Source organism: Prionailurus viverrinus, chromosome A2, assembly GCF_022837055.1.
Source record: "Prionailurus viverrinus isolate Anna chromosome A2, UM_Priviv_1.0, whole genome shotgun sequence".
Classification (NCBI taxonomy): domain Eukaryota; kingdom Metazoa; phylum Chordata; class Mammalia; order Carnivora; family Felidae; genus Prionailurus; species Prionailurus viverrinus.
The window spans coordinates 22686390-22714075 of record NC_062562.1 but is presented as its reverse complement, the minus strand read 5'-3'; the positions used below and the strand labels follow the sequence as shown (position 1 = coordinate 22714075).

At 42.2% G+C, this 27686-nt stretch overlaps 1 protein-coding gene across 1 annotated transcript in view; it reads right to left on the bottom strand.

Annotated features, from left to right (window-relative positions):
- Window positions 1-6183: 6183 nt before the first annotated feature.
- The window catches only part of CACNA2D3 (calcium voltage-gated channel auxiliary subunit alpha2delta 3), an 865909-nt gene continuing 844406 nt past the window's right edge, over window positions 6184-27686 (bottom strand). Inside the window, exons 35-37 of the mRNA XM_047850751.1 lie at window positions 9096-9208; window positions 8794-8876; window positions 6184-6557 (exon numbers count right to left, since the gene is read on the bottom strand). Coding sequence (XP_047706707.1) covers window positions 6465-6557; window positions 8794-8876; window positions 9096-9208 — 289 coding nt within the window. The 3' untranslated portion in view covers window positions 6184-6464. The remainder of the gene's footprint in view (window positions 6558-8793; window positions 8877-9095; window positions 9209-27686) is intronic.

Genomic DNA, 27686 nt, shown 5'->3' with positions numbered 1-27686 from the left:
CAAAGCGACAATGGTTGATTTCCAGACACAGGATATATGATAGTGTCGACCAGTGGGCTCCAAAGGGCACTTTTGTTGTTGCTACTAAAACTATTGGCCGCAGTAGCATAGCAGCTATGTTGTTTTCATACCTAGAAATGAGGGAGGATTCTGTACAAGGGAGGTGAGTGTTACTGTTATAAAAAGTAGAAAGAGTGTAATTGTGCTGTCACTACAGCCACTGATGAAAGTATTGTAGAATCGTGATGTGTCAATCTTTCTGTTAAGAGAGTATAACAAAACGACACAGGCGTAAAGCTGTGCCAGCATTACAGACAACATAACACAATGTGGCTCTGGAACTGCTCTGTACCGAGTCTCAATGATGGCACGTGGTGTGAAAAAAGCCACGTGGTGAAAGTTGACTTGGTGCCAGAATGAACGGAACACAGGCTCTAGGGTCCATTGAGCTGCCTTCAAATTCTGGCTTTGTCCATTACAACCTGTGTGATGTGGCCCAATAGTATAATTCCCGAACTTCACACCTTTCGTCTTCAAGGTGCATCTCTCCACAGCTCGCACCTGCTCTCTCATCGTGTAAGGGATAGCGTGGGCCGTGGTCACCAGGCAGCGCCGTCCATGGCCAGCATGCTGAAACTGCCCCATCCCTACCCTGAGCCTATCGCTAGAGCTTGCAGGTTGTGTGGCAGCATAACTGAATGGCACATTCAAGGACAATGTACAATTATTCATAAATAAAAGGGCAGTGTGACTGTAACTTAGTACTTGTCTTGATGCTAAGGTCACTAGCGGCATATCATGCCACGGTGACAATATCTTACTAAAAAAGATACCACTCGATATTTCTGTCTCATAACTCACTTATCGTTAACTATTTGGAGCTAGGGTAATTACAACGGGGTTGTTGGGAGTGGGATTTTGTGGTAGGTTTTTTGTCAACAGGATTCTTGGCAGCCTACCGCATGGGATGCAGCAGTCAGATCATGGACGATGTAAGAGTTTAGGGCTGCACAACACATCCTAGGCTGAGAGGAGGGCCTGTCCTGCAGACGGCACCTGCCGGCACAGCTACGTGATTCTATGCTTCACTTTATTGCATATAATTGTGGGAATAGAAATGACAGTACACCGTGCTGACCTGCATTATGCCAGCCTATACCCTTCACCTTATGCTCAAGTAGCAGGATCGCCAGCACACTGCAGTGAGCTGCGCTCTTTGTATTCGCAGTTACGTGAATATAAAGACATCAGATTATACTAAGCTACTCACAGGGCTTGAAATAGTGCCAGCCTGCATGACGTTAAAGTAAACATCATGCAGTCACATGTGCCCCACAGTAGCTCCGACATGGATAGCCCTGACGCTTCTCCACACACATGCCTGCAGGCCGCAGGGATATTTCGAACTCACCGCACTGCGATAGCTTCAGAAACTGTCAGCGGCGATACCGTAAGTCAAGGGGCTGACAAACCATGGCCCACATGTCAGATCCAGCCTTCCACCTGTATTGCACAGTTTGCAGGCTAACAGTGGTGTTTACGTTTCCCAAATGTTTGGGAAAAACTCAAAAGAAGAAGAATATTTTGTGGCATGTGGAAATAGAGGAATTTCAAATTTCAGTGTCCTTAAAGAAAGTTCTGTTGAAACACGGGCTCTGAGGTGCTACAGTGGTAGAGTTGAAGAGTTGCCACAGGGACGATATGGCCCGCAAAGCCTGAGGTATTTACTCTGGCCCTCTGCAGGGAAAGCTTGCTGACCCATGGTTAAGCCATTCTGCATTACCCGAATGTGTACGTGAGTACAGACTACTGTGTTTTGAATGCAGAAAAAAAAGGCAGCTGTGGTGTCTTGTTACCATATGCTCTTTGTAATCATAGTTAACAAAAATTTCGCTCCACCGGTGCAAATTGCCTTTATGTGTCCAAATGCTGCTGAATTATAATCTCCCAAAGTAGAAAGCATTGCCATCTTGACTTACTACCTGAGGGGGCTGGGGTCTGCCGCCGTGGAGACCTATGGTACACAGGATTGGTACCTATGTATATGGTGCGTGGTATGGCCATGGTTAAGGGCAAAGGGCATGGGGTAAAGCGCTGCCTCGTACTGGCTCTCGCACCTTTAAGTAACTTGCTTGTTGAGCCTCAGTTTCCTCATCAGGAAACGGGAACAACAGCAGGTGCACAAAATGATGATGACAAGCGCTCCACATAGTACCTTGTAAATAGGAGGCTTTGACAGATGTGGATGGTTTATTTATGCATGGTGCAGCTACTTCCTGGGCGTCACTGAAGTTGAGGAGTAATTCCAAGCATCGGAAATACTGCCGTGGACAGGACAGGCCTCCTTCACAGGGTGTGGGAGGGGAATCTGACAGTAAACAGGACCATGTCAGCTTTCGTGAGTGTCAGGCCATAAACGAAAGAGAGGTGAATGGACGGTGAGTAGGTGTTGCCGGGTGTTCACTGGAAGACCGCTGGGGTCTGGATGGCAAGGAGGATCCTGCATCTGAGCTTTGTGAGAGGTGACATAGCAGGCTTGCTACTGAATTGAGTCTACACTGTAGCATCTCACACTATGTAAGGGATTCCTGACATTGGTGGGGCCAACATCCACAATTCTGATGCCACACAGGGATCCAGAAGGAGTCTATTAATTTGTGAAGACAAAACCCCGTGACTGCTAAAGATTAGAGCAGGGTTTCTCCGCTTGAGCCCTACTGAGATACCTGAACAATTCTTCGTTGTGGAGACTCTTTTGGTCTTTGCAGCACGTTTAATGGCATCCTTGCCTCTACCCACTCGATGCCAGCAGCACCTTCCCTTGCCTTAAATTTTGACGAGCACACAAGGTCTCCAGACATTGCCAAACATCCCCTGGGGACAAAGTTGTCCAGGGTTCGTAATCACTGGCTTAGGGGAAATGATGGCTGCGAAGCCCCCAGCAGGAATTACGGTTGCTGCAGCTGGACACACGTGGCTGTCATTTACTGGAAATGTGCCCTTGTCTCTCCCCAGCACACGTGCACCAATTGGGAGCGTCTTCACAAAGCTCCCAGACTGCAAATGCTACAAACACCCCTCAAGTGTCTGTCAGATTATTCCAGCCTCCAATATTGATAATCACTAAAATTGTGCTCTTCTGGGGCGCCTGGGTGGCTCAGTCGGTTGGGTGCCCGACTTCGGCTCAGGTCATGATCTCACAGCTCATGGGCTTGAGCCCCACGTCGGGCTCCCTGCTGACAGCTCACGGCCTGGAGCTTACTTTGGATTCTGTGTCTCCCTCTCTCTCTGCTCCTCCCCTGCTCACACTCTGTCTCTCTCCCTCTCTCAAAAATAAACATTAAACAATTTTTAAAAATTAAAAAAAAACCTGTGCTCTTCTGTCTATAATTATAATATTTTACTACAGTCTCTTATAACATGACAAATGGTATTATCCTCTGTAGTGCAGTACTGTTTATAATTTAAGTAAGAATGCTACATTATTACTTTAGAGCACTACATTGTTCCTAAACCTGTGTTCTTGTCTGTGCTGTGTTTTACTATTCTACCCTCAAAGTATATTGTAGCATTCTACTATATTTTTATTAATTTTATCTATTCTATAAATATATTTTGTATGTAATTATATATGTATATCCATGAATATACATATGAAAACTTTCTACCTTTTTGTAAGAATATTGCTACTGTGTTACACTATAATTTTTAATAGGTGCCTTCTAAATCTGTTACCAATTACAGGAGACTCCTGAACAACATGGGTTTGAACTGTGCAGGCCTGCTTATATACTGATTTTTTAAACATAAATACTGTACATAACTGTGAATGTATTTTCTCTTCCTTGTGATTTTCTAATAACATTTTTTTCTTTTTTTTCTTTAAAAATTTTTTTTAACATTTATTTGTTATTAAGAGACAGAGAGACAGAGCATGAGTATGGAAGGGGCAGAGAGAGGAGGAGACACAGAATCTGAAGCAGGCTCCAGGCTCTGAGCTGTCCGTACAGAGCCTGATGTGGGGCTCGAACTCACAAACCGCGAGATCATGACCTGAGCTGAAGTCAGATGCTTAACCGACTGAGCCACCCAGGTGCCCCAACACATTTTTTCTTTAGCTTATTATAAGAATGCAGTTTATAATACATATAACATACAAAATATGTGTCAATCAACTGTTTATGTTATCATTAAGGCTCCCAGTCAATAGTAGGCTATTAGTTAAGGTTTGGGGGAGTTAAAAAGGGATCGGTGCCCCTAACTCCCATGTTGTTCAAGGGTCAGCCATATACTGAATGTCACAGCCTATAATTTCAGTAACTAGTTGTAAGAAAGGAAGGCATGAGGAGGAAAGTCACTTTCCCAAGGTCATAATACTATATAACTCTATTGTTGTTGAGATGAGACTCTCTGAGTGATGGGCTGAGAAGGAACAAGCAGATAAGAGAGTCTCTAAGGAGTTTGGTTTGAGAAGCTGAGTCAGTCAGAAGGAAAGAGGTTGGTGGAGGAGGATTGAGATTTCTGCTCTGGACACGTTATGTTGGAGAAAACAGATATACAAATAGATAAATGGAGTGGCCAGCTGACTGAAGTCACTGAGGGAACTGAGAATCTGAGGCACAAGGTGGGTGGTTCATTCACATGAAGGTGATGCCTGATGATGCCATAAGCCAAGAGTGTGACCCAACTATGCCATCTTCATGTCACTAAAAATGATGCCACACCATTGCTGAGAACAAGGAGTGAATTTATAGATAGTGAAATTATAAATGTTTATTGGACACAAATTTGTATCATTAGTATTCAGGTACGGGCATTATTATATATTCGACCTACTGTTGCCAGTTCTTTAGAAATATAAAGGAGAGGGGCGCCTGGGTGGTGCAGTCGGTTAAGCGCCCGACTTCAGCCAGGTCACGATCTCACGGTCCGGCGTTCGAGCCCCGCGTCGGGCTCTGGGCTGATGGCTCAGAGCCTGGAGCCTGTTTCCGATTCTGTGTCTCCCTCTCTGTCTGCCCCTCCCCCGTTCATGCTCTGTCTCTCTCTGTCCCAAAAATAAAATAAACGTTGAAAAAAAAAATTAAAAAAAAAAAGAAATATAAAGGAGAATGGTGGGTCATGTCATGTTCTTGTTTATAAAAAATACACTATGGTTGTTTAGTGTACATATAATGCATTTTGATACTTGTGAGGGCAACCTATGAATTTATTCATACACTTAGTGCACAGAAGTGAATAATATCAATGACCACGGTGGTTATAATACTAGATAGCCCCATAGTTGTTGACATTTTGACAGTCAACATGTTATAGTATTGTTACACTGTCAACAATATGGGAGGCATTAGAGTTTCAGGAAATAGAGCAACGTAGTATTATTTTTCCTATAAATACTGGCATCATTTCAAGAGAAGGCAGGATAATCACATCAGTTTTTCTACAATATCAACAGAATAATGTGGGCTTTTTTTTTTTAAAGCTTAAGTGGCATTCTCCCCATGACTTTTAGATGTCTGTCTCATAAAATAAGGCATTCTCGATTCTAGTGAGGCATGGAAATTATTCCACTTTATTTGGTAACCACGATCCGGTGGAATCTGTTTTCTTTGGTTCAGGATCCAGTGTTTTAGGAATGCCTTACACGTCTGGGTAGTTTCACATCTTGTAATATTTGAGATCTAATTTCATCCCTTGTTTATGGGGAAAAAGCCAGAAGCCAAATGCTCAAGCAGAAGCTTGAGAGTCATTTGTAGTCATTGTTCTCTTCCTCCATCAAATCTTTTCAGAATGAATTCCTCGCATTTATGACTTTATTCCTCTTCCCACATAGTTCAACACTCGAGTATCTTGGGAGCTCGTGTTCCCATCCAAATTATGATTTCTACTGAAGTTTAGTTCAAAAAAAAAATTATTCAGGGCTCTTTGTAATAAACGCTTCCCATGAAGATGATAGTTTGGTTTACTTCTGTAAACATTTTTATAACTGCGAGTGAAGCACCTAAACAATTGTTAAATATTTGTCTAGAATCTGCTTCAGAGCAAAGTCTCTGCCAACAACCGCCCTTTCCCGGTATCTGGAATGGGTGACTTTTCCATGCGGTTCTGTCTGTATTCTCAGCAAGAAAGCAAAACTCAGAAGATTATGATTTTAATATACTTTATTTAAAAAGTACACAGTTTTAAATTGGTTTCAATGGGTTTCAAGCAGAAGGGACACTGCCCACTTGCAGCCCCGTTTCTGATGAAGGGTGATTATCATGTAGCAAACTCACATTTGCATGACTGGCAAAGTAAAAAGATAACTTTTTTTTTTTTTTGTCAACAGATCTTTAAGAGTTTATATCACGCACAGTTTAAAATCATGAGATGCTGATGGTTGGACTATATTTCATGTCTCCTATGTCGCACCATATTTTGGTTCACAGTTTATCCATAATTTAGCATGCCAAGAGAACATCTCAGTGTCACCTTGAAAAGAGCATCAAGAGCAGAGGGAAGACGACAAGGACCATCTTGGCCTGCAGGCTCGGTGCACCCCCACACTCCCTTGCATTCTCCTACAGGGAAAGGCAGGGTCGGTTAGAGCGAGATGGATTCCAAGACGCCTTCAATTTTCTGAGCTACATCGAGTCCCCAGACCTCTCCCCGCACTCTCCAATGTAGGAATCAAGTCTTTTGGAAAGTAGATAACACAAAGAAATGGACTTGTCTAAATTTCATCAAGTTTCTGATAAGAATCTCTGATTTCAGTTGTCAGTGCCTAAATGTTCAAACTTACTCTGTGCGTATTATCACACAGAACATTCAAGAGGCAAAGGGCTGGTGGTGGAGCTGTCTGTTGTGATTGAATTAGAACAGCCGAATGTTGCCCTTCTAATGTCTTCCTGTCAGAATGTAAGTAAAGCTTGACATCCAAGGGGCCTGATCATTTCAGCACCAGCTGTAAGAGGTTTTGTGGGCCTTCTTTCTTTATATGTGGGGAAAGGAGGGCTTTGTTTTATAAAGATGAAATCACATTACGTAATCCTTTCTGCAGCAGGCTTTTTATCCACAGGTTGATGGCAACTCTTCTAACTCCATTTTTCTAGCTCTATTTTATTATCGATGGGCATTCATTATCTTCTCTGTTCTCTGTTGGTATGAACAGTGCTGAGTGCAGGTCACTACCAGTCCATGGTCCAGGCCTGGGCCCCTGCCTATGGTAAAGATGCCCAGGAGTGTGAGTGCAGGGCGAGGGGTATTCTTGCCTTTCATGGCTGTAGCCGGAGATTTCATCATCACCTGTCCGTTCTGATCACCCAGTGACTTTTAGCTTTCATGCCCTTGGCTTCCTTTTATATGTACTTGTTTGACTTTTCAATTTTAAAAATTTCTTTAATGATTTGGCTTATAAATGATTTTCTAAGTTGTATAAATTGGCTATTAACTGTAAATTCTCTTTTTCCATAAAAAATTGTAATTTTTATATAATTAGATAAATTCTGTTTTTCTTTCACAGCTGTCTGGTCTTGGATAGGAAGATTTCTCCAATTCCTAACATTTCTTGTAAGACTATTATTTTACCATTTAAATCTAATGTGTATTTTCCGCTTTGAATTGAACCTTGGTTATATCTAAGAATTTCTATTCTGTCGTACTGACCTCATCTTATTAGGTTTAGAAACTTAGAGAAAAAAAATACTAATTTTTGAATACTTACATATATTTACCAGAGAAAATTATCTCATTAACCCCAGAAGATTTCTACTTTAGTGATTTTGGTTGTCTACATAGACAGTCCTGGTTTTAACTGAAGTGACTTTAGTGTTTGGGGACTATTAGTTTTATTTGAATTTTATATAAAGATTTTTTTTATTTGAATTTTATCACTGAGTTTTACCAAAGACCTTTCCAGCATATATCTGTATAACATGTTGCTAGTGAACTCTCCTTTGAACACAGAAGCAAACATTCTCAGTCAATTCCAAGTTCTTATTGGTCCTATATTGACTTTAACATCATTTGCTAGGACTTGAAGAGTTTAGGAAAGATGAAAATTATTTGCTATTTAAAGGTGGACTTAAAGCCAGTCCATTGGCTTTGGTGGCATTTTTAAAAATAGAGATTTTCCCAGTATCCCTATAATAATAATTGGTCTAGGCTAGCTTTCCATTTCTCAAAGTGGGGTGGAGTTAATTTTTAAATTTCTATTATTTCTGCTAGACCAGAAAGGGTTTTTTTTTGCCTATGGCACTTTGGAGGGTATTCCTTTTTCAGGTTCACCTTTCTCGGTGCTAAGTTTAATTTTCTTGTGATCGTCACTTCTGGTGTCAGTGGAGGGCCTTTGTAGTTGTGCCTCTATGTGGTGATTATCATCCCCCCGCAGAAACCGTGACTCTTAATCTGGTATCAGTATTGCCATTTCTGCTTTATATGAATTTCTCATCAATAAAAGGCTGTCTAAAAGTAAGCAGGGGAAAATAATCTGAACTGCAATTTGAAATAAGTAAACCAAGATGGTCAGAGCCACGTTGCGTGTAACAGCGTGAAGAGAGAGAACTACGGTACGTTCGTAATAGGGAAGAGAGTAAAGAGGCTTTGAAATATGAATATGGATACAATAAGACCCTTAAGCACAGACTAAATAAGAAGGCACTGAGGGGCTGAAAGTAAAGTACCATTAGCCTTCCTTTGATTTGCCTGAAAGGATTGTTTCTTCACAAGTAAACTTCTTAACTAGAGTTCTTTGCCAATTGTGAGATTCTCATGGTGAACCTGGTAGAAAAAGAGAACAGGAAGGTCTCTCAGACTTACCTCAGGATGGAAGCCATGACAAGACTCGGGACGCCTTCTGATCTTCTGGGCCTTTAAACGTTCACACTTAAGGGATTCGTTATGTTGACTGTAGTTAAGGCATATTGCTAAGATGTCATCACTTTCCCTTACTCTGCATTTTGAAGGTCAAACCTTGGCACTGCACTCCCTTCATGACTCCTCTCTTTCCAACAGTGGAATGGCTGTCATTTCCCCCTAATATTTCTCCCCTAGGTTCCCTTCCCGTAGATCCCCCTCCCTGGCTTCAGCAGCAGTAGCTGGACCTACACACAAAAGGATATACCTGATTTCAATGGGGGCCATGGTGATGGGGGTCACGGACTCACACAGGCAGCTGCTGTCCACCACCACCATGAACAGATTGCTGCTTGGGATTTGCTGGATGACAAAGGACCTGTTGGAACATGAAGCACAGACAGTGGGTGGTCATTTACCATCCATCAAATTAAGAATCCTGAGGAAAACTCCCCTGGGGAGCTAACTACTATAATATTTTAGAAAACAGTTTTCAGAGACTGCCTTACTACTACAGTTGCCTCCTTCCACAAGGTTCTTCACGGTTAAATACCAAGCTTCATTAAGAAGACAACAGTGCAGGAAGTGTAAGAAGACAACCTATGGCTATGGTAACACAGAGGTCATAAAACTCACCCTGGGAAGACTGGAATGTTGTATGTGCACAACAGGAGAGTCAGAGTTGGCTAAATCATCTCAATTTCCAAGGCCTAAAGGCTTGGGCTTTTCCAAGCCTTGCTTCCTTCTCCCAGTTTGCACCTGAAGTTCCCAAAAGGATGAAGAGAATATCCTAGACCCTTCCTGTACTGCTTTGCACAATGTCTGCCCAAAATAGAGGTACGATACTGGCATGAGATGGATGCTGGTTATTGGAGAGTTCCACAGTTCTGGGGCCACGTGTGCCAGTGCTCAGGCTGTGGAGCAGCTTTGACATTGGGCCCATCAGTACAGCTACTCCAATGGAAGTAAGCCCAATGGCACCTCCTCTCTCATCATCCAACACAGTGAAATGACAAAGTAACGCCACCGTAAAAACACTCCTGGAACAACAAATGCTACTGGCTCTGTGGAGGAACAAATTAGCAAACAAAATCCCATATTCTTCCAGAGCAAACAGAGTAGCTAAATATTTAGCTACAAGCCTAGAACTCCCATCGTATAATTTTTCATGACATTTCACTAAATTAAGTTCAGTCAGATGAAATAGACTGTAACATAACAACATAGTCAATTTCCCCATAAGTTTTTACCTCCATTCATCTTTCTCTCAACAAATTTGTTCTATTCTCATCACAGTTTACTAAAATCATGCAATGAAAAAGAATCCTCTGTTTTGTGGGAAATTATAATGAGGAGAAAGGACTACCTTTTCATTTTACCCAATACCACTTCATATGTTGAATTATCCAAGAATGCCTTGGAGATTATAACACAACCCGTTTCTTGTCTACAAATGCCTTCACCTGTTTATCTAATATCCTGAAATTATGGTTATTGTTTTTCTTTCTCCATAGGAAGGAACAAGACATGACTTTCCTCAAAGATGCTTCCTCAATGCCTACACCATACTCTGGAACATGAACTCTCTGCCCTCCCACACTCTCCACAACTCTGTCTGGCTTGAGAAAAAAGTTTGACTTTGCTGTCTCATTAAGGCTTTAAAATTGTTGGCTTTACCTTCCCCTTTTAGCACTGGGTACCTTCTCACCACTGCAATGACACTGCCCTAGCAGGTGGCCTCTTTATAATGGATTATGCCTATGAGAATAAATATAACCTACCTCAGATGGTGCTCATCAGAAAACCAAAGATTTCCATGTTGGGGGCAGGCTAATAGAGTCTAAATGACCAATCAAAACCAAGATCATACAACTCTTTAAAGAACAAATGATTGACTAGAATACTAACCCAAATGAATCTACCAGATGGCAAATAAAGGAAAAAGAGATTTAAAAAAAGCTCCACAGGAAGAGAATATTTCCCCATTAAAGAAAAATTTGACTTTTCTTTTATTAAAAGGGGCCATTCAAGCATGAGTGAAACTTTAGATCATCAAAGATACAGACCAATCCTAAAAGCTTCTCTAGGAAGAAATTACTTAAAGAATGAGAATGACACCAACTTCTCAATGGGGGACTTTAGATTAACAAAACAGAGCAACATACTTAAAGTTTTGAGGGAATGGAAAAAAGAAAAATAAAAGGTATGTCAGAGTCCAGAGGAAAATAGATTCTAACTAACTTGAGATACAGGTAGAAAATTGTGTTTTAAAAGTTAGGGATAATTACTGAAAAGAAACTAAAGAATGCAAATCTGATTAATCCAAGATAGCATGGTAAATAACACACACACACACACACACACACACACACACACACACACACACACACCACCGCCAGTATAAGATTATTACCAATCACAATAAATGTCTGTCGGCTAGATTCACTTATCAAAAAAGCAGAGAATCAAAAACATTAATTTAAAAAAAAGGCAGAGACTCTTAAGCTGAGTTTGCCAGAACATCAGCATTATGCAGTCTATAGCAGATACTCCTGAAACAGAATGACAACGGGAAGACGTGAGGATACACCAGAAAAATACTAATGACAAAATAGAGGGACAGGTTTAGTAAGATTCTCCTACAAATATTCAGAGGGAAAAATCTTTAAGATGTAATAAAGAAATAGTTCATATTGAAAAACAGTATAACAGTATAACAAGATAGGACATGAACGTTTACGATCAGAGTGTACAGATTCACAGAAAGGCCGCAAGTGATTGATGAATATATGATCTATTAAAAAATGGAGTGAAGACTCTTCAGATCTAAGCAACAGAATATATAAGCTAATTTCAAATACAGGGAACTACAACACAGTCCAAAGAGCTGAAAGCACCAATTACATGTTCTTCTCTCTTTTTAAAAAATTTTTTCTAATGTTTACTTATTTTTAAGAGAGAGAGAGAGTGCACGCAAGTGGGGGACAGGCAGAGAGAGAGAGGGAGACACAGAACCTGAAGAGGCTCCAGGCTCTGAGCTGTCAGCACAGAGCCCAACGTGGGGCTCGAACTCACAAGCCGTGAGATCATGACCTGAGCTGAAGTTGGATGCTTAACCGACTGAGCCACTCAGGAGCCCCCATATTTTCTCTTAGGGTAAAAATACAATCAAAAATTAATAGCAAAAAATATATAAACAGTGGAAATTAAAAATAAAATTAAAAACAACATTCCATTAATCCTTGAGAATTTAAGAACAGTCCAGACTCAAATCTGTGCAGTATGACCTTAGATATTTTGTTTATTGGGAGGGGGGAGGAAGTTTGCCAACAAATGAACTAAGGTTTTGGATGGAGAAGCTGGAAAAAATACAAACACAAGCCTGCACCTGTGCCCCTACACTTGGTCTTCCCTCTGGTACCCTGGGTTGAATACTGATGCCTCTCTCCTAAGCCAGCTCTCAGGCTTCTCCAAGGATGGGGCTGATGGAAGGGAAGAGAGGTGATCATTGCATAGTTACCTTTGACTACCTGCCATTCCCTTCAGTTCACAAACATGCTGTCACATCTCTCACCTCAGGAAAAACAAAACTCTCCCTTGACCTCACCAGTGCCCTATTTCTCCCTCCCCTTTTATAGCACAGTCCTGAAAAGAATTCTCCAGAATCTGGCCACTCCCCTGAATTCCTCCATTCACTGCAATTCTTCTGTAGTCCTTACCATTCGACTGAATGGGTCTTGTGAAGGACCCATGACCTCACCACCTTTCTTTTCCCGCTCCAGTGCCTCTGCTTCCTCCTTCCTTGCTTACTGTCCGCCCCTCACCACGGACTGCAGTTTCCTTGGTAGGGAGGCTGCATCTGCCCATCCCCCACCCCTAGAGACTTCCCCCAGCGCCCAGCACTGGGACTGAGCAGATTCTCAGCAAAGATTTGTTGACTCAGTGACAAGAGGAATTTGTGAAGATAAAAGCAGAAGAATAAATGCAAATAAAACTGTGAAGATAACTGAAAGACCCAAATTCTGGTTTAAAAGAACACTGACATAAATCAGCCTTTGGCACAAAAGAAAGAAGTCACAAAGTCACATTAAAACCCAAAAGATCCAGAGGCATTTAAGCATTTTAAGTGACTATTATGTATACCATTGTAAACAATTTGAAAACTTAGAGCAAACACACCTTTGGGGATAAAGTATAAATTATCAACATTTGGCTAAGCTGTAAAAACATAAGCAGACCGACTGCCATGAAAAAAACCCTGAAATGTTCATTGAGAATCTACCCACAAGTGCATACGACCAAATCACCCACAGAACGGATATCAGTGTGTTCATAGAAAACCCATGTGAACCCACTGACCAACTAGTAGAAGAAAAGAACTCAGCAAGCTGACCAGTTACATAATTAGCATATAAAACCACAGCCTATCCCTGACACAGGCAGTAACCAATGAAAAAAACATTTTTGAAATAAAGAACCATTGAGTATATCAATAATGACTATGAAATGCCTAAGAATAAATCTAGTAAATGACTTCTTTATTAAGAAAATGATCATTTTTACTGAACATAAGAAGACAAACTGAGGGGCACCTGGGTGGCTCAGTCCACTAAGCATCCAACTCCTGATTTTGGCTCAGGTCATGATCTCACACTTTGTGCGATCGAGTCCCATGTTGGGCTCCGTGCTGACAGCACGGAGCCTGCTTGGGATTCTTTCTCTTCCTCTCTCTGCCCCTCCCCTACTCACTCTCTCAAAAATATAAATATAAACATTAAAAAAAAAGACAAACTAAGAATTGGAAGGAAGTACAATGGTTGTGGAAAGGAACACATATATGAAAGATGTCATTTCTCTTTCAATGGACCTTTTAATTCAAGCAAAGGAATTCAAAGGGATTCCTACTGGGACTGTCGGTGGTGTCTGAAGTAATGACCCTAAGATTCATTCAGAAGAGTAAATATGAAGAACAGTCTGGACAATCATATAAACTTGAGTTTTAGAAAAAGGGAAGCAAAGCCAAGGTGCATGCCCTAACCAGTATCAAAACCCATGAGAGGATTTACAGAAGAGGAAACACAGTTGGCAACACAGCTGGACAACTGATACATAAAAAGGGGTTTGATCTCACTCAAAATGAGAGAGCATAGAAGTTACAGTGAGACTAAAGTAACGGAATGCACTTTCCACTAGTGGATTGGCAAAAACTGAATCTATGGTCACGTCATGACGGAGTCTGAAGAAGTGAACATCCTTCTATACTGCTGGTGGGAAAGTGAACTTCTACAGCCGTGAGGAGAAAATTTGTTATTACTGCAGTGGACATGAAGTAGAGCTCATTTCTTCAGTACTTTTACTTCTCAGTAAGAGCCACTCTTGTGCCGGAACCAACAAGTCATGTGTAAAGATGCTCTTGGTAACATTGTTCATTGAGAAGAGAAAACCGTGAAACCCACCTCAAAGTCCATCAACAGAGGGAGGATTAAGTAAGAAGCAGTGTGTCCGATCTGTGGTCTACTTGGCACCAGAAGAAAGGGAAAAGGAGGTTGTTTATTGCTGTGAAAGATTATCCCCAAACACAGTAAGTGGGGAAACAATGTTGCAAAACTATAACAAAGTGTGGATATTTAAGAATATTCAGAAATATTCATTTAAGAGTATTTAATTCTGCTACAGAGAACAAGATAAAATAAGTGGGGTGGATCAGATGTATCCAATGTGCCAGTGGTAGCAGATCAGTAAGCAATCCACGATTCCAGGTAGTCACAGAAAGAACAAATGGACGAAACAAGTAGACCCTTGTGAGTTGAACGCAAAGAGAACAGTGCATACGAAGCGTCTTCCTAGCAATATGAAGAAATGAAAGTACCAAATGAAATGAAATATTTGTAAGACATAAACTATGTCATCTCCAGAACTGACAATTCTCATTTATGGCATCCTTAAATCAACCCACTGGCAACTCCCATTCTCTGCCTGAGCCACGCAGACAAGAGTCATGGCGGCTCGGCGGTTGGAAGCAAGCTGCAGACCCGCTCTCTCTCCGATGAAGCGAGCAGGTACCGGTCCGAGTCACCTTCTGTCTGCTGAGCCCCTATCCTCACCCTCAAGTCTGGCCCTCCTACCATGTCATCTATGGGAGAGAGAGCGAGGGCAGTGGTGAGAGGAGGGGAGGAGGGGAAGAGACTAACAGGGTAACTGTCAAAGCAAATTAACTTAATCTCTAACGTTAAAGTTCTTTAGAAGGAGACCGTGTTCCTGTAGTCTTAAAACATTTATAAAACAGGACATTATGTGAAGGGCAGAGTATTGACACTTTTTCTCTACAAAGGAGAAGACTGGGACTCAGAGAGGGTAAGCAAACTCTTACTGAAGCTGTGTGAATGAGACCTGCTTGTGCCCATTTGGAGATGGGGGAACAGGAGGCTGGATAACTTCCTGGATCAACAGGGGCAGACTGCAAGCCTTGGGGCCGGGCCCATGGTGGGCCCCAGGAGGCGGCACACCTCTTGTCTTGTATAGGGACTCTTAGTGCTCAAACTCCTTGAAGGCAGACCGAGTGACGACTCACTTAATGACAAGGGTAAGATACTGGTTTTAGCACACTTCCCCTCTTAGTAAAAGGCTCCCCAAGCATTCTCCATGAAGTCCCATGGCAAACTTCTCTTTTTCCCCCAAATGCTAGATGATTCAAAGCCCTGCATGCAGCTATCCTGAAGCGGGGGAAACAACCCCCTACAAAGGATTTGCCAGCGGAAAGATTAACTGCTTTTCCATATTTTAAAGACTTACTGTCTGCTTATTAACATGGTGCTTCGGAGGGGTCTGGGCAATGTTAGCTGTACATTTATGTGCACAACGTGTATTTATGGCCCAGGGTGCAGGGTTGAACTTCATAAAACACACCTCCATCCAGCTGGGCCCAGCAGCCAGACTGACATCATTGTGCAGGGGAACTGTGGCCTGGTGGGTTTGCTTGGGGGCCAAAAAAGGCAGCAGGGAAATGCCTCAACAGAGAATCACAATGGCGGTTTCTAAGCAGGGATAGGTCAAACTGCGTGAAATAAATTAGGTCCTCCAGGGAAAGAGGAGGGGAGAGGGAGGCAATTTTGATGTGTCCATTGCCGGAACTGAAATAACGCAGTCCTCCCTTTTCCACTGGCTATACACTGAGAAGGACTAGCGGGGAAAAATGATGTGATTTCAAGACAGCTTCCCCTGGCAAGAGAGACTATTAGCTGCATGCTGTCCGCTAAGAAGGGCTCTGCTGACCACATGAGGAAAGCGACCTTGCAGCTTCCCTAATGCTCTCCCCGGACAAACACGCATAATGGGAAGGGCTCAGGGATAAAATACCCGGAGGACCCACAATGCACATTTGGAGAACTTGGTCGGCTTGTCTTTTATTAATTGGGTACAAAACTGTAGCTTGACAAATAATTGGGGCAGGATAGACTATTTTTAAAAAATTTTTTTAATGTTTATTTATTTTTGAGAGAGTGAGAGAGAGAGAAGACAGAGCATGAGCGGGGGAGGAACACAGAGAGGAATCCAAAGCAGATTCCAGGCTGCAAGCTGTCAGCAAAGAGCCTGACGTGGGGGCTCAAATTCATGAACCGCGAGATCATGACCTGAGCTGAAGTTGGTCGCTTAACCGACTGAGCCACCCAGGTGCCCCCAGGATAGACTCTTTAAAAAAAAATTATTTTATTATTTTTTTAATAAAAGTTTTTTTTAACATTTATTCATTTTTGAGAGACAGAGACAGACAGAGTGTGAATGGGGGAGGGGTAGAGAGAGAGGAAGACACAGAATCTGAAACAGGCTCCAGGCTCTGAGCTGTCAGCACAGGACCCGACACGGGGCTCGAACTCATGGGCTGCAAGACCATGACCTGAGCTGACTTGGGACGCTTAACTGAGTCACCCAGGCACGCCTAAAAAAACATTTTGAAGTCTTTCACCCTTTATAGATTTTCACCATTGATACAATTCCCAGATTTTATCCTGACATGAAATAAAAGACAAAAGTCACAGGGGATTCTCAGTCACAGTACTATTCTCCAGATGGCCTGGGTACACAATTGTGGCTCTCCAACGGGATCTTACTCTCGTTAGGGGTAGGACGATGCCTATCCTCCCCCAATGTACCCCAAAATGCCCTAAGTGACCTAGGCCCGTAACTTGTGGAGAGCAAACATTTGGTGACTGTTTAAATTCAAACCAGAGATTAAATATTGAGGATGTGTTCCAGTAGAACTCCAGAGCCCTGCTATGGAACAGCATGGGGAGGGGCGGGGGAGCACCAGCACCTGCTCATGCTCAACCCAAGGGAGGTAAAACAATGAATAGCAGCGCCTCACCTGCTCACCCCCAAAAGTGTCAGGACTTAATAGAAATGTGAAACAGTTCTCTCCTTCCATCCTTCCTTCGTTGGCTTGGTTTTCCACCCTGCTATGTTGAATTCCTGCTTTCTCATCTCTAAATGATATCTTGTACAGACTCCATAACACTCTGACCATTTTAGGTTAGTACAATTAGGCCAGTCTAGTTAACTGCTCTAATTTCACTCATAGGTCGAAGCTCTACACTATTCTTCCTTCAAGCTTCTAGGTTCTAGCCTCTTCAATAGTTGGGATGGGAAAACAGAGCAGTAAAGAGGCAACATCTTCTATTTACCAGGCTGCCGGGCAACCATCTCACCACGGCTTGTTTTCTTACAACACAGCCTAGCCTTTGGTGTCCTCTGTGCATCCCAGCATCCAAATGTTGGCTCTCTTGTGAGGTTATGATGGATTCTTCAGAGGACCAACAGCTCCTCAACATGCCCTAAAGGGCCCACCCATGCAGCTCCTACCACCAGCAATTACTGCCAAACTTCTTGCCTTGTGAGGACCTCCTCTGAAGAGCAACCATCTAGTTGGGTTTAAGCAAGATGACAGCTACTTTCCACACTGCCCACCTGACCCTTGGGAAACACTATCTTTGCTGGCCCAGACATAGGCCACTTCAGAGCTGCCCCTTCGCCAACCCTCACCCTTTCCCTCCAGGTCTCTCCCTGTTCAGACAGACACAAGGATATATTAGTACATCTATCACCTAGAAGACATTTGACCAGTGCTGGACTTGCCCTTCTTCAGGCACCCCCAAAATATAGAAGAGTCTCTTGGAGCATCCCCCCACCGCCCACTGCCCATCTGACTCCCAGCAGGAAACAGCGCCCCCTAGAGCACCACTTTCCATGAACTTGATCTCTTATTAGGCCCCTCATCAGTGCTCACATGGCAGACCAAGGCAGGCCAGCTGTCTGCCCTCAAATGGGCTTGGAGGTGGGGAGTGGGGGCAGGATTTCCAACTCTAGCGCCAGCGAAAAGGCTGTTCTCTTTAGAACCTGCGGTGCCTAGTGTCACTTCATCCTCACCTCAACCTGGGGCTACAAGGAAACCCCCACTTGATATCCTGTTCATATCCCCTGTAAATCTATTCATGGGAGACACCTTGCATGGAGTTGGAAAAAAGCCAGTGCTGTGGGATATGTTCTGTAGGTGCCCAAAAGACACTGAACAAAAATCTTGTCCCTGAAAACAATCTTTAAGAAAACAGGAATAGGCACTTGATTGAGAACCAAATTTAGCATCAGGTTCAGGACAAACTGCCTGGAGCTGTCTAATTAGAGTTGGAAGAAGGCATGGAAGCTCACGGTCCCTCCATTATTCATCCTTGTTCTGACAGTGCCAGCCTATGCAATTAAGCCAGACAGAAGAGGGCTGATTCAATGTTGGAACAAGGGGAGGATTCACAGGTACCTAAATGTCACCTCTGCTCCCAATTCCAGTAATTCTTGCCCCTTTCCCCCCAGATCTCTTAATAGTACCACCATCTATCGAGTCACTCAAACTAGAGATCTTGACATAATTCTCAGCATATTCCTCTTTGAACATCGCCATGGGCTCATTTGACCCTCTCAAGCCCACCCTCCCCCCCGCTGCCCTCCCGGGGGAGCATGTGTAGTCATGCCAGGACGTATACTCAGAAGGGCTTGTCACTTAGGGTTTACTACTCTGCAGTACTATCTTGAAATTTATTTCATCTTTACATTTATGTTCTTTACTTCTCCAAGTAGGACATAGCACCTCAGTCCAGTGATTAGTGTAAGAGAGAACCCACCAGCCACTGGGCTGCGCACCCCAGAGTAACAGGGTCAGGACCTGGGGGTGCCTATGAGGGTCTGCGCTTGACCAGTCAGAATCCATGTGTCTAAAGGGAGCACAAGATCAGACAGCAAATAAATAGTATCCTGGCAGGTCAAGAGAGAACACAGGAAGCAGGAAAATGTCTTACCTTTTAGGTACCTTTAATGACACTTTTTTCCTGCTTTTTGAAGAAGCAGCCCACATTTTCATTTTGTACTGGGCCCTGCAAATTCTGTAGCTGGCCCTCCCAACCTGCATCATTTGTAGCACACCTCCTAACCGGCTTCCCTGCAATCAGCCCCTTTCCATTCTTAAGGTGACAGTGCTTCCCAAATGCAAGGCTGACCACACCATCCCCCTGTTTATACTAACCGTCCACGGCTCCCTTAGCATCTACCCAATGGTCTGCACAGGAGGGAAGCAAACAAGACCCAGTATGATCAAGGCTGGCCCTCCCTCCAGCCTGATAGGTCTAAGCCAACCTTCTTTCCCAACATCCAGACACGCTCCCTACCCTGGGCCCTTGACTGCTTCATGCTTCTCCCTCAGGGCTGGGACCCAGACGGAGCGCGTAAGAATCACCCAGGGAGCTTCCTGTTTTGTTTTTTTCAACTGATGCCTGGGCCACACCTAAAACATATTCTATTAGAAGCCTGGATGTAGGGCCAAGGCATGTATATATTTTTAAAGCTACCTAAGTGATTGCAGTGTGTTGCCAAGGCTGAGACCCAACTACTGATCAAAAGGAGTGCTCCTCAAACCTTAGGTACTTAACAAATGACCAGAGGATCTTGTTGAAATGCAGATTCTATTCTGGGGCTCTAGAGCCAGGTCAATGATTCGCCCTTTCTCACCTGCTTCCAGGTAGTGCTGATGCTGCTGGCTCAGGAACCAGCAAGGCTCTGAGTGCTGCAGCCACCTTTTCCCCACCCTTGAAGAACCCCATTTCAGTTCTAAAAGGATTACTGAATGTTGCCTCCTCCATGAAGAACCCCCTCTCTTAGCGAAGCACGCCCTCCATGCTCCTATAGCATACTGTAGATACCTATAGCATCCGTGTAAGACACATACACTTCTACACACAAGTGGAATGAGAAGCTCAGAGCCATTTTAACCCCCCTGGTGCCACCAACTGGAAAAGGAGGGAAGGATAGACGCTTTCCTCTAGGCTACATTTGGAATGGTTTGAAAACTGTAAGCTATGGAACTTGTAGAAAATTCTTTTTTGGTAACCCAGGGAAATACATGGAAGTTAACCTCTAAAGCAGCTAAAAATGAGGTTCAAGAGGCCTGTGTGGGTATCAGATAGGAGGCACAGGACACACACATTAAGAAGCCAGGAACAAACAAAAACCTTTTTTCTAGTATGAGCTCAAATCAAAAGTCAGAAAGACAAACGCTTCAAATGTTAGGAGTTGACTGGCCACTTGGCTGTTACTCCCCCTCGGGCCTCTTGATACAGCTTATTCTAGGGCTGGTGGCAGTAGAGATGAACTCACTCAATAATCAATACCGTGAGTAAGCCAACTAGTGTCTCTTCTCCTTTCTTCTTTCCTCCCTCTCTCTCTAGCTCCTCCCCTCTCTCATCCCCTTCCTTTGTCCCTCTAGATGGCCAGACAAGGAGCTATCTTATTTTTTAATTCAGGGGATTTTGTCTATTAGACTTCCAAGGACAAGACACAGAGTTTTGCTTTCCATGCATCAGCTCAGTATTAAAGTTCACTGAATAATGATGGAAAAATAGTCAAAGATAAAAATATAATCCAAAGTAGCACAGGTTCCCTGGCAAATGATTTGTACAGAATATAGTATGAGGTTTAAGCAGCCCAGAATGGTTTATTCTAAGGATTCTGCAAGAGCCAAGCCTCCTTGCTTCTGATTGATTTCAGAAAAGAGGGCCCTGCCTAAGTGCTCTAAAGCAGTCTTCTTTGATATCTAATCTCCCTTCTTTTGATACCAATATCCTACTCTGTTCAGGAATCCACCCTTCCTTCAGGCAGCCCAGGTGCTTCTGAAGAACTAGCCCTGCCCAGGCATGTTACTTGAACCTAAGCTGATTGGTACAACTCCTTCCCCTGAAGAAAGTGACTGGTTCAGAGATGGGCACTGGACCTAAGTTATTCTAATCAGACTGAAACCCAGTATGCTTATCTCTATTCCCAATACACAAAGGAGCCACTGATAGCTTTTCTTTGCCCATGGATCCAAGTGTCTGCCGGAAAATTTAAAGAGAAAACCCAAGTCTTGGTGACTAACCTTTGGGAAGCTAGAGTAAGCCTTACCCGAAGGCTGCATCTCAACTTTTCACTTTATGGTTTCAGCTTGCTTGAGTTGAGCCTTCTTTTATTTGTAGTAAAAGAATACTAGGTGATGCACACCTAAATTCCTTACGATGCTCAACATGCTGCCTGATTAAACTGTAACTGGAAAATTCAGGCTTTCGGGAGTCGAGCCCTAGAAGCCATCAGTTTGGTTCCCACCAAATTTCCTTGGATGGCCTTCTAGGAACCAGACGGGTCAGGCTTCTCTTGCTCCATTTCACTAGCAAAAGAAACGTGCTACATTTTCACAGTTAAGAGCTGAGATTAAATGGAGCAAGCATGCTGTCTTTGTTAAACTTACTTATTCAAAAATGTATACAATGAACACATTATGGCATTCCACTTGTGACTTGCTGATGAGGACAGCACACAAAAAGCCTGAGGGGTGCTTTGTCTACAAGGCACAGTGTCCCGTGGAGATAATTATTATATTGCAGACAGATGAGTCAAAGAGAGCCATGACAATGACTTCCACTCATCCTCAGAACCACCAAGGATCCGTTGAGATTTTTGGTGCCAACCCAGAGCCTGTAAATAACTTCAGCAGCAAGTTCTTTGGCATTATCAGCCCAAGGCAGGTGGCAAGGAAGGGTATTTTGTGTCTGAAAAATGGGTGAGAGAGCCCCATAGAATAAAAAGAAAGAGGGGCCCCAGTTTTCTCATACTAGAAGAGAATTTCAAAAGAGCTAACAACAAGAGAAATTTTCAAACGTTGGCTATTTTTTTTTTGTTGTACTAAGGTCTTCCATAAATCCTCTTAATTATGACATGAACCATTTTCTTCTAATCCCTTAAGAAGAGTAAGGAATTTATTAAATATCTTCACTGCAACTATTAGTGTCTTTTGTTCCAAATAATGAGAGTAAGAGCTAACATGTATAGAGGGCTTGCCTTGTGCCAAGCACTTTCTCAAGCGGTTCCCCTTTAATCTTGATACCTACCCAGAGAGTTACCATCTTCATTTATTCAAGCTTTGAGACGTTACACATTTCCAAGTATAAAACCAATCAAGTATCAAAGTATAGAACCTCTGTTTTAAACCCTACAGTATGACTACTCACCAACACCATCATCCTTCCTACCATCCCAGTCATCACCATCTACTGCATACCTACTGTGTGCAGTGTGTGAAAGTCTTTTACTGAAAACTAACTACAGAACAACTCCATGAGCCATCCAGGTGATGTTATTCCTAATATCAAAAAGGCACCTGAGGCTTACAGACCTTCAGAAGTTTGGACCCATAGTGGTTTAAGAGAGCACAGGTAATAGGCTTCAGAGCCATGGCCAGGATTTAAGCTGTCAGACTCCACAGACTGCCATCCACCCACCGAACATCAAAATTTCCTGTGGAAAATGTTTGGACACAATTCACCGATAAACTAAGAGCAGAGACTTTGTCCTTAGACCTTCAGGGGCCAACTGAACTTTCCCTCGGACTCAACATTTATAATTTTCCATTCCCTAGCTCCACACTGTCTTCCACAATCCCCCTGTGAACTGCCATGTTCATTTAGCAAAATACAGCAGCAGCTGTATGAACCATCATCCTCATGAACCATCAGGAGGTCCAAACAGACTCAAAAGAATAAAGCATTCACTGGGGAATTAAATATCTAATTTTAAGTAATCTGACAAAGTCAGACCTGGACCAACAATACTTGCTTTCTAAAAGACTGGACATCTTGCACTACATGAAAAAAGCACTTTGTCCAGCATACTATGTTGAGGGCAAGAAAATAAATAGGCTAACTATGAGGCTAGTTTTGCACAGGGGAAAAGAAGGACTGTAAGGAAATATAGCACTCTTTAAATCTCCTTACCCCCAGTTTACAGATGAGGAAACTAGGTAGCTTCCCTGAAGTTATTAGGCTAATCAGATCTGGAGCTGGGATTCCAATCCAGGCCACCTGGTTTATTTCTGAGTGGTGATATTACGTGTGATTTTACTTTATTCTCTATGCATTTCTCTATTGTTTAGTTTTCTAGAATGAGTAGGAATTGCATTTTAATAAGAACTAAGAACTGTGAATAACTTTCTATGTTTTAGACTACAGACACACATACATGGAAAACTAAGTCTCTGTGATCAGCACTTTGCTTTACAATCTCAATAGTGAACCACGAGAAATAATAAAAATCAGAGTGGTATTCCTCCAAAAGCATTCATTGAAAGAACATGGAATCACCTCCTTAGTTTATAATCTTGCTGTTCTACTCCATGTACCCAATGTATATTCTTGGGGTGAGTCCCATCAAGGAAGCCTCTCTGAGTCCCTCTATCATATCAGCTTTAAAACTACTTGGGTCTATAGGTGGAGATGAATTCATTTCTACTGATTGAAATAAAGGCTGCATCCATGTCTATCTACTCTGATTCTAAGCCTTCTGAATTCTATATCATGTGGCTTTGAATCAATGTCCCAGGGACAGAGTGAGACAAACCAGGTAGTGTGCTATATTTTCTGATCTAACTTCTGAATTCAATGCTTCTAATAATTCCCACGTCTATTCAACAGCCCCTTATCACAAAATAGCAAGATTTTCATTTTGAAGAGTATAAATACTGAGGTGGGGACCTACAGCCATAGGGAAATTTCAAGAGAAACAGATATATCCCAGAAACACTGTATGAAAGGCAATGCTCTCGATTTTAAACATTGATGTTCACAGAATTTTTTGTGATGATTGGTGATCTACTCCAACACAGAGGGGAAAAAAGTCTCTCAGAACAAAAATCAGAACTAATCTCCCATATCCACACAGAGAATATCAATACAAAATACAGGGTAGGAATAAAATGGAGGAGGAGGATAATAGGAAGGACTAGAAAGCTGACTGGTTCAAAAGTCAATGGAGTTAAATCAAGCTCTCCGTGTGAAACCACCTACTTGTCACCTATTGTTCCCTCCTTCTCTCAGTCCTAGTTTTCCTATCTCAAAAGTGATTTGCTCATTTTGGCCACTCTGACTGGTGTGAGGTGATACCTGAGTGTGGTTTTGATTTGTATTTCCCTGATAAGGAGCGACGCTGAACATCTTTTCATGTGCCTGTTGGCCATCCGGATGTCTTCTTTAGAGAAGTGTCTATTCATGTTTTCTGCCCATTTCTTCACTGGGTTATTTGTTTTTTGGGTGTGGAGTTTGGTGAGCTCTTTATAGATTTTGGATACTAGCCCTTTGTCCGATATGTCATTTGCGAATATCTTTTCCCATTCCGTTGGTTGCCTTTAGTTTTGTTGGTTGTTTCCTTTGCCGTGAAGAAGCTTTTTATCTTCATAAGGTCCCAGTAATTCACTTTTGCTTTTAATTCCCTTGCCTTTGGGGATGTGTCGAGTAAGAGATTGCTACGGCTGAGGTCAGAGAGGTCTTTTCCTGCTTTCTCCTCTAAGGTTTTGATGGTTTCCTGTCTCACATTTAGGTCCTTTATCCATTTTGAGTTTATTTTTGTGAATGGTGTGAGAAAGTGGTCTAGTTTCAACGTTCTGCATGTTGCTGTCCAGTTCTCCCAGCACCATTTGTTAAAGAGACTGTCTTTTTTCCATTGGATGTTCTTTCCTGCTTTGTCAAAGATGAGTTGGCCATACGTTTGTGGGTCTAGTTCTGGGGTTTCTATTCTATTCCACTGGTCTATGTGTCTGTTTTTGTGCCAATACCATGCTGTCTTGATGATGACAGCTTTGTAGTAGAGGCTAAAGTCTGGGATTGTGATGCCTCCTGCTTTGGTCTTCTTCTTCAAAATTCCTTTGGCTATTCGGGGCCTTTTGTGGTTCCATATGAATTTTAGGATTGCTTGTTCTAGTTTCGAGAAGAATGCTGGTGCAATTTTGATTGGGATTGCATTGAATGTGTAGATAGCTTTGGGTAGTATTGACATTTTGACAATATTTATTTTTCCAATCCATGAGCAGGGAATGTCTTTCCATTTCTTTAAATCTTCTTCAATTTCCATCATAAGCTTTCTATAGTTTTCAGCATACAGATCCTTTACATCTTTGGTTAGATTTATTCCTAGGTATTTTATGCTTCTTGGTGGCCAAAATGAACAAATCAGGAGACTATAGATGCTGGAGAGGATGTGGAGAAACGGGAACCCTCTTGCACTGTTGGTGGGAATGCAAATTGGTGCAGCCGCTCTGGAAAGCAGTGTGGAGGTTCCTCAGAAAATTAAAAATAGACCTACCCTATGACCCAGCAATAGCACTGCTAGGAATTTATCCAAGGGATATAGGAGTACTGATGCATAGGGCCACTTGTACCCCAATGTTCATAGCAGCACTCTCAACAATAGCCAGATTATGGAAAGAGCCTAAATGTCCATCAACTGATGAATGGATAAAGAAATTGTGGTTTATATACACAATGGAATATTACGTGGCAATGAGAAAAAATGAAATATGGCCTTTTGTAGCAACGTGGATGGAACTGGAGAGTGTGATGCTAAGTGAAATAAGCCATACAGAGAAAGACAGATACCATATGGTTTCACTCTTATGTGGATCCTGAGAAACTTAACAGGAACCCATGGGGGAGGGGAAGGGAAAAAAAAAAAAGAGGTTAGAATGGGAGAGAGCCAAAGCATAAGAGACTGTTAAAAACTGAGAACAAACTGAGGGTTGATGGGGGGTGGGAGGGAGGAGAGGGTGGGTGATGGGTATTGAGGAGGGCACCTTTTGGGATGAGCACTGGGTGTTGTATGGAAACCAATTTGTCAATAAATTTCATAATAAATAAATATATAAATAAATAAATAAATAAATAAATAAATAAGAAAGAAAAAAAAAAAGTGATTTGCCTTCCGAATGTCACATTCTAAAATCACATCCTTGTTTCCACCTTGCACAAAACTCTTTAATTTCTCCAGCCTGAGATAGCAGACATGGGTTATTGGTAACCCCATCTTTCTCTCCCTTTAGCTTCTACTCTGCCAAAGGGAAGCAGATCTTTCTGGGAAGCTTCTACTCTGCCAAAGGGAAGTAGATCTTTCTTTTAAAAAGGAAAAAGCAGGGGCGCCTGGGTGGCTCAGTTGGTTGAGCGTCCGACTTCAGCTCAGGTCATAATCTCGTGGTCTGTGAGTTCGAGCACAGCATCGGGCTCTGTGCTGACAGCTCAGAGCCTGGAGCCTGCTTTGGATTCTGTGTCTCCCTGTCTCTCTGCCCCTCCCATGCTCATGCTTTGTCTCTGTCTCTCAATAATAAATAAACATTAAAAAAAAAATAAAAATAATAAAAGGAAAAAGCAGTTCAGACTCAAAAAGTTAATTAAAAAAAATTCTGAATGTTCAGTTAACCTAGGGTGACACCTCTAAACCATTTTTAACTAACACAGTCAACTTCTACACAAGACCAAAGTAAAAAGTTTTAAAGGGTAAACACTATATTCCAGAGCTAGGGGCAAAACGAAACAGACTCACCTACAAAAGCCTAAGACCAAGGCACCAAAAGAGCAAAATGATCCCTGGTAATTTAAATGCATAGTGCAATAAAACTTACCATTTTCCAGAAGAAGATAACAAAACCCAGGGCATCTATAATACACAATCCACACTATCAAGTGTGCAAAAATTGCAATACGTGTGAATAAGCAGTAAAACGTGACAAAAAAAGTCAAAAGAAAATTTACTCACTAAATACAAACTACTATATGACACAGGTATTAGACTTTGCAGATGTGTAGGTAATATGTTATATTCTTATATGTTAATGAGCCTAAAGCCATGGGCATATTGAGCAGAGAGATGGAGGAAACTTCAGTACAGACACAGAAACTATGTGAAAGAACCAGATCCAATTCCTAAAACAGAAAGAATAAAATATCTGAAATCTAAAATTCCAATTTGAGTAGCATTAAAATCAGATTGTACATGTTAGAAAAAAAGATCAGTGAATTTCAGGTCAATAGCAGCCATGCAAACTGTAGAACAAGAGAGAAAAAAAATATTGAGACAAAAATGAATAGAACCCCAATAAGCAATGACGTAGTACCAAACAGTCTAACAAATGTGTATTTGGAATCCCGGAGTCAAATAATACATAGAAGTCAGAAAATACATAGAAGAAATATTGACTGGCTTAAAATGGGAGAGAGGAATAGGGAGTATCTTGTCATAATGCATGGACACTACACATGAAATCATTTAATATTATGTGAAGGCAGACCATGAGAAATTAAAGGGATATATTGTAAACCTTACTGCAACCACTGGAAATCCAAAAATGGTATAAATAATAAGGCAGTAGCAGGAAAAACTGGAATCGTAAGACAATATAAAATAAGGTAGAATAAAAAAGAGGAAAAAAAACAAATAAGAGGAACAAACAGAAAACAACCAGGAAGATGGCAGAT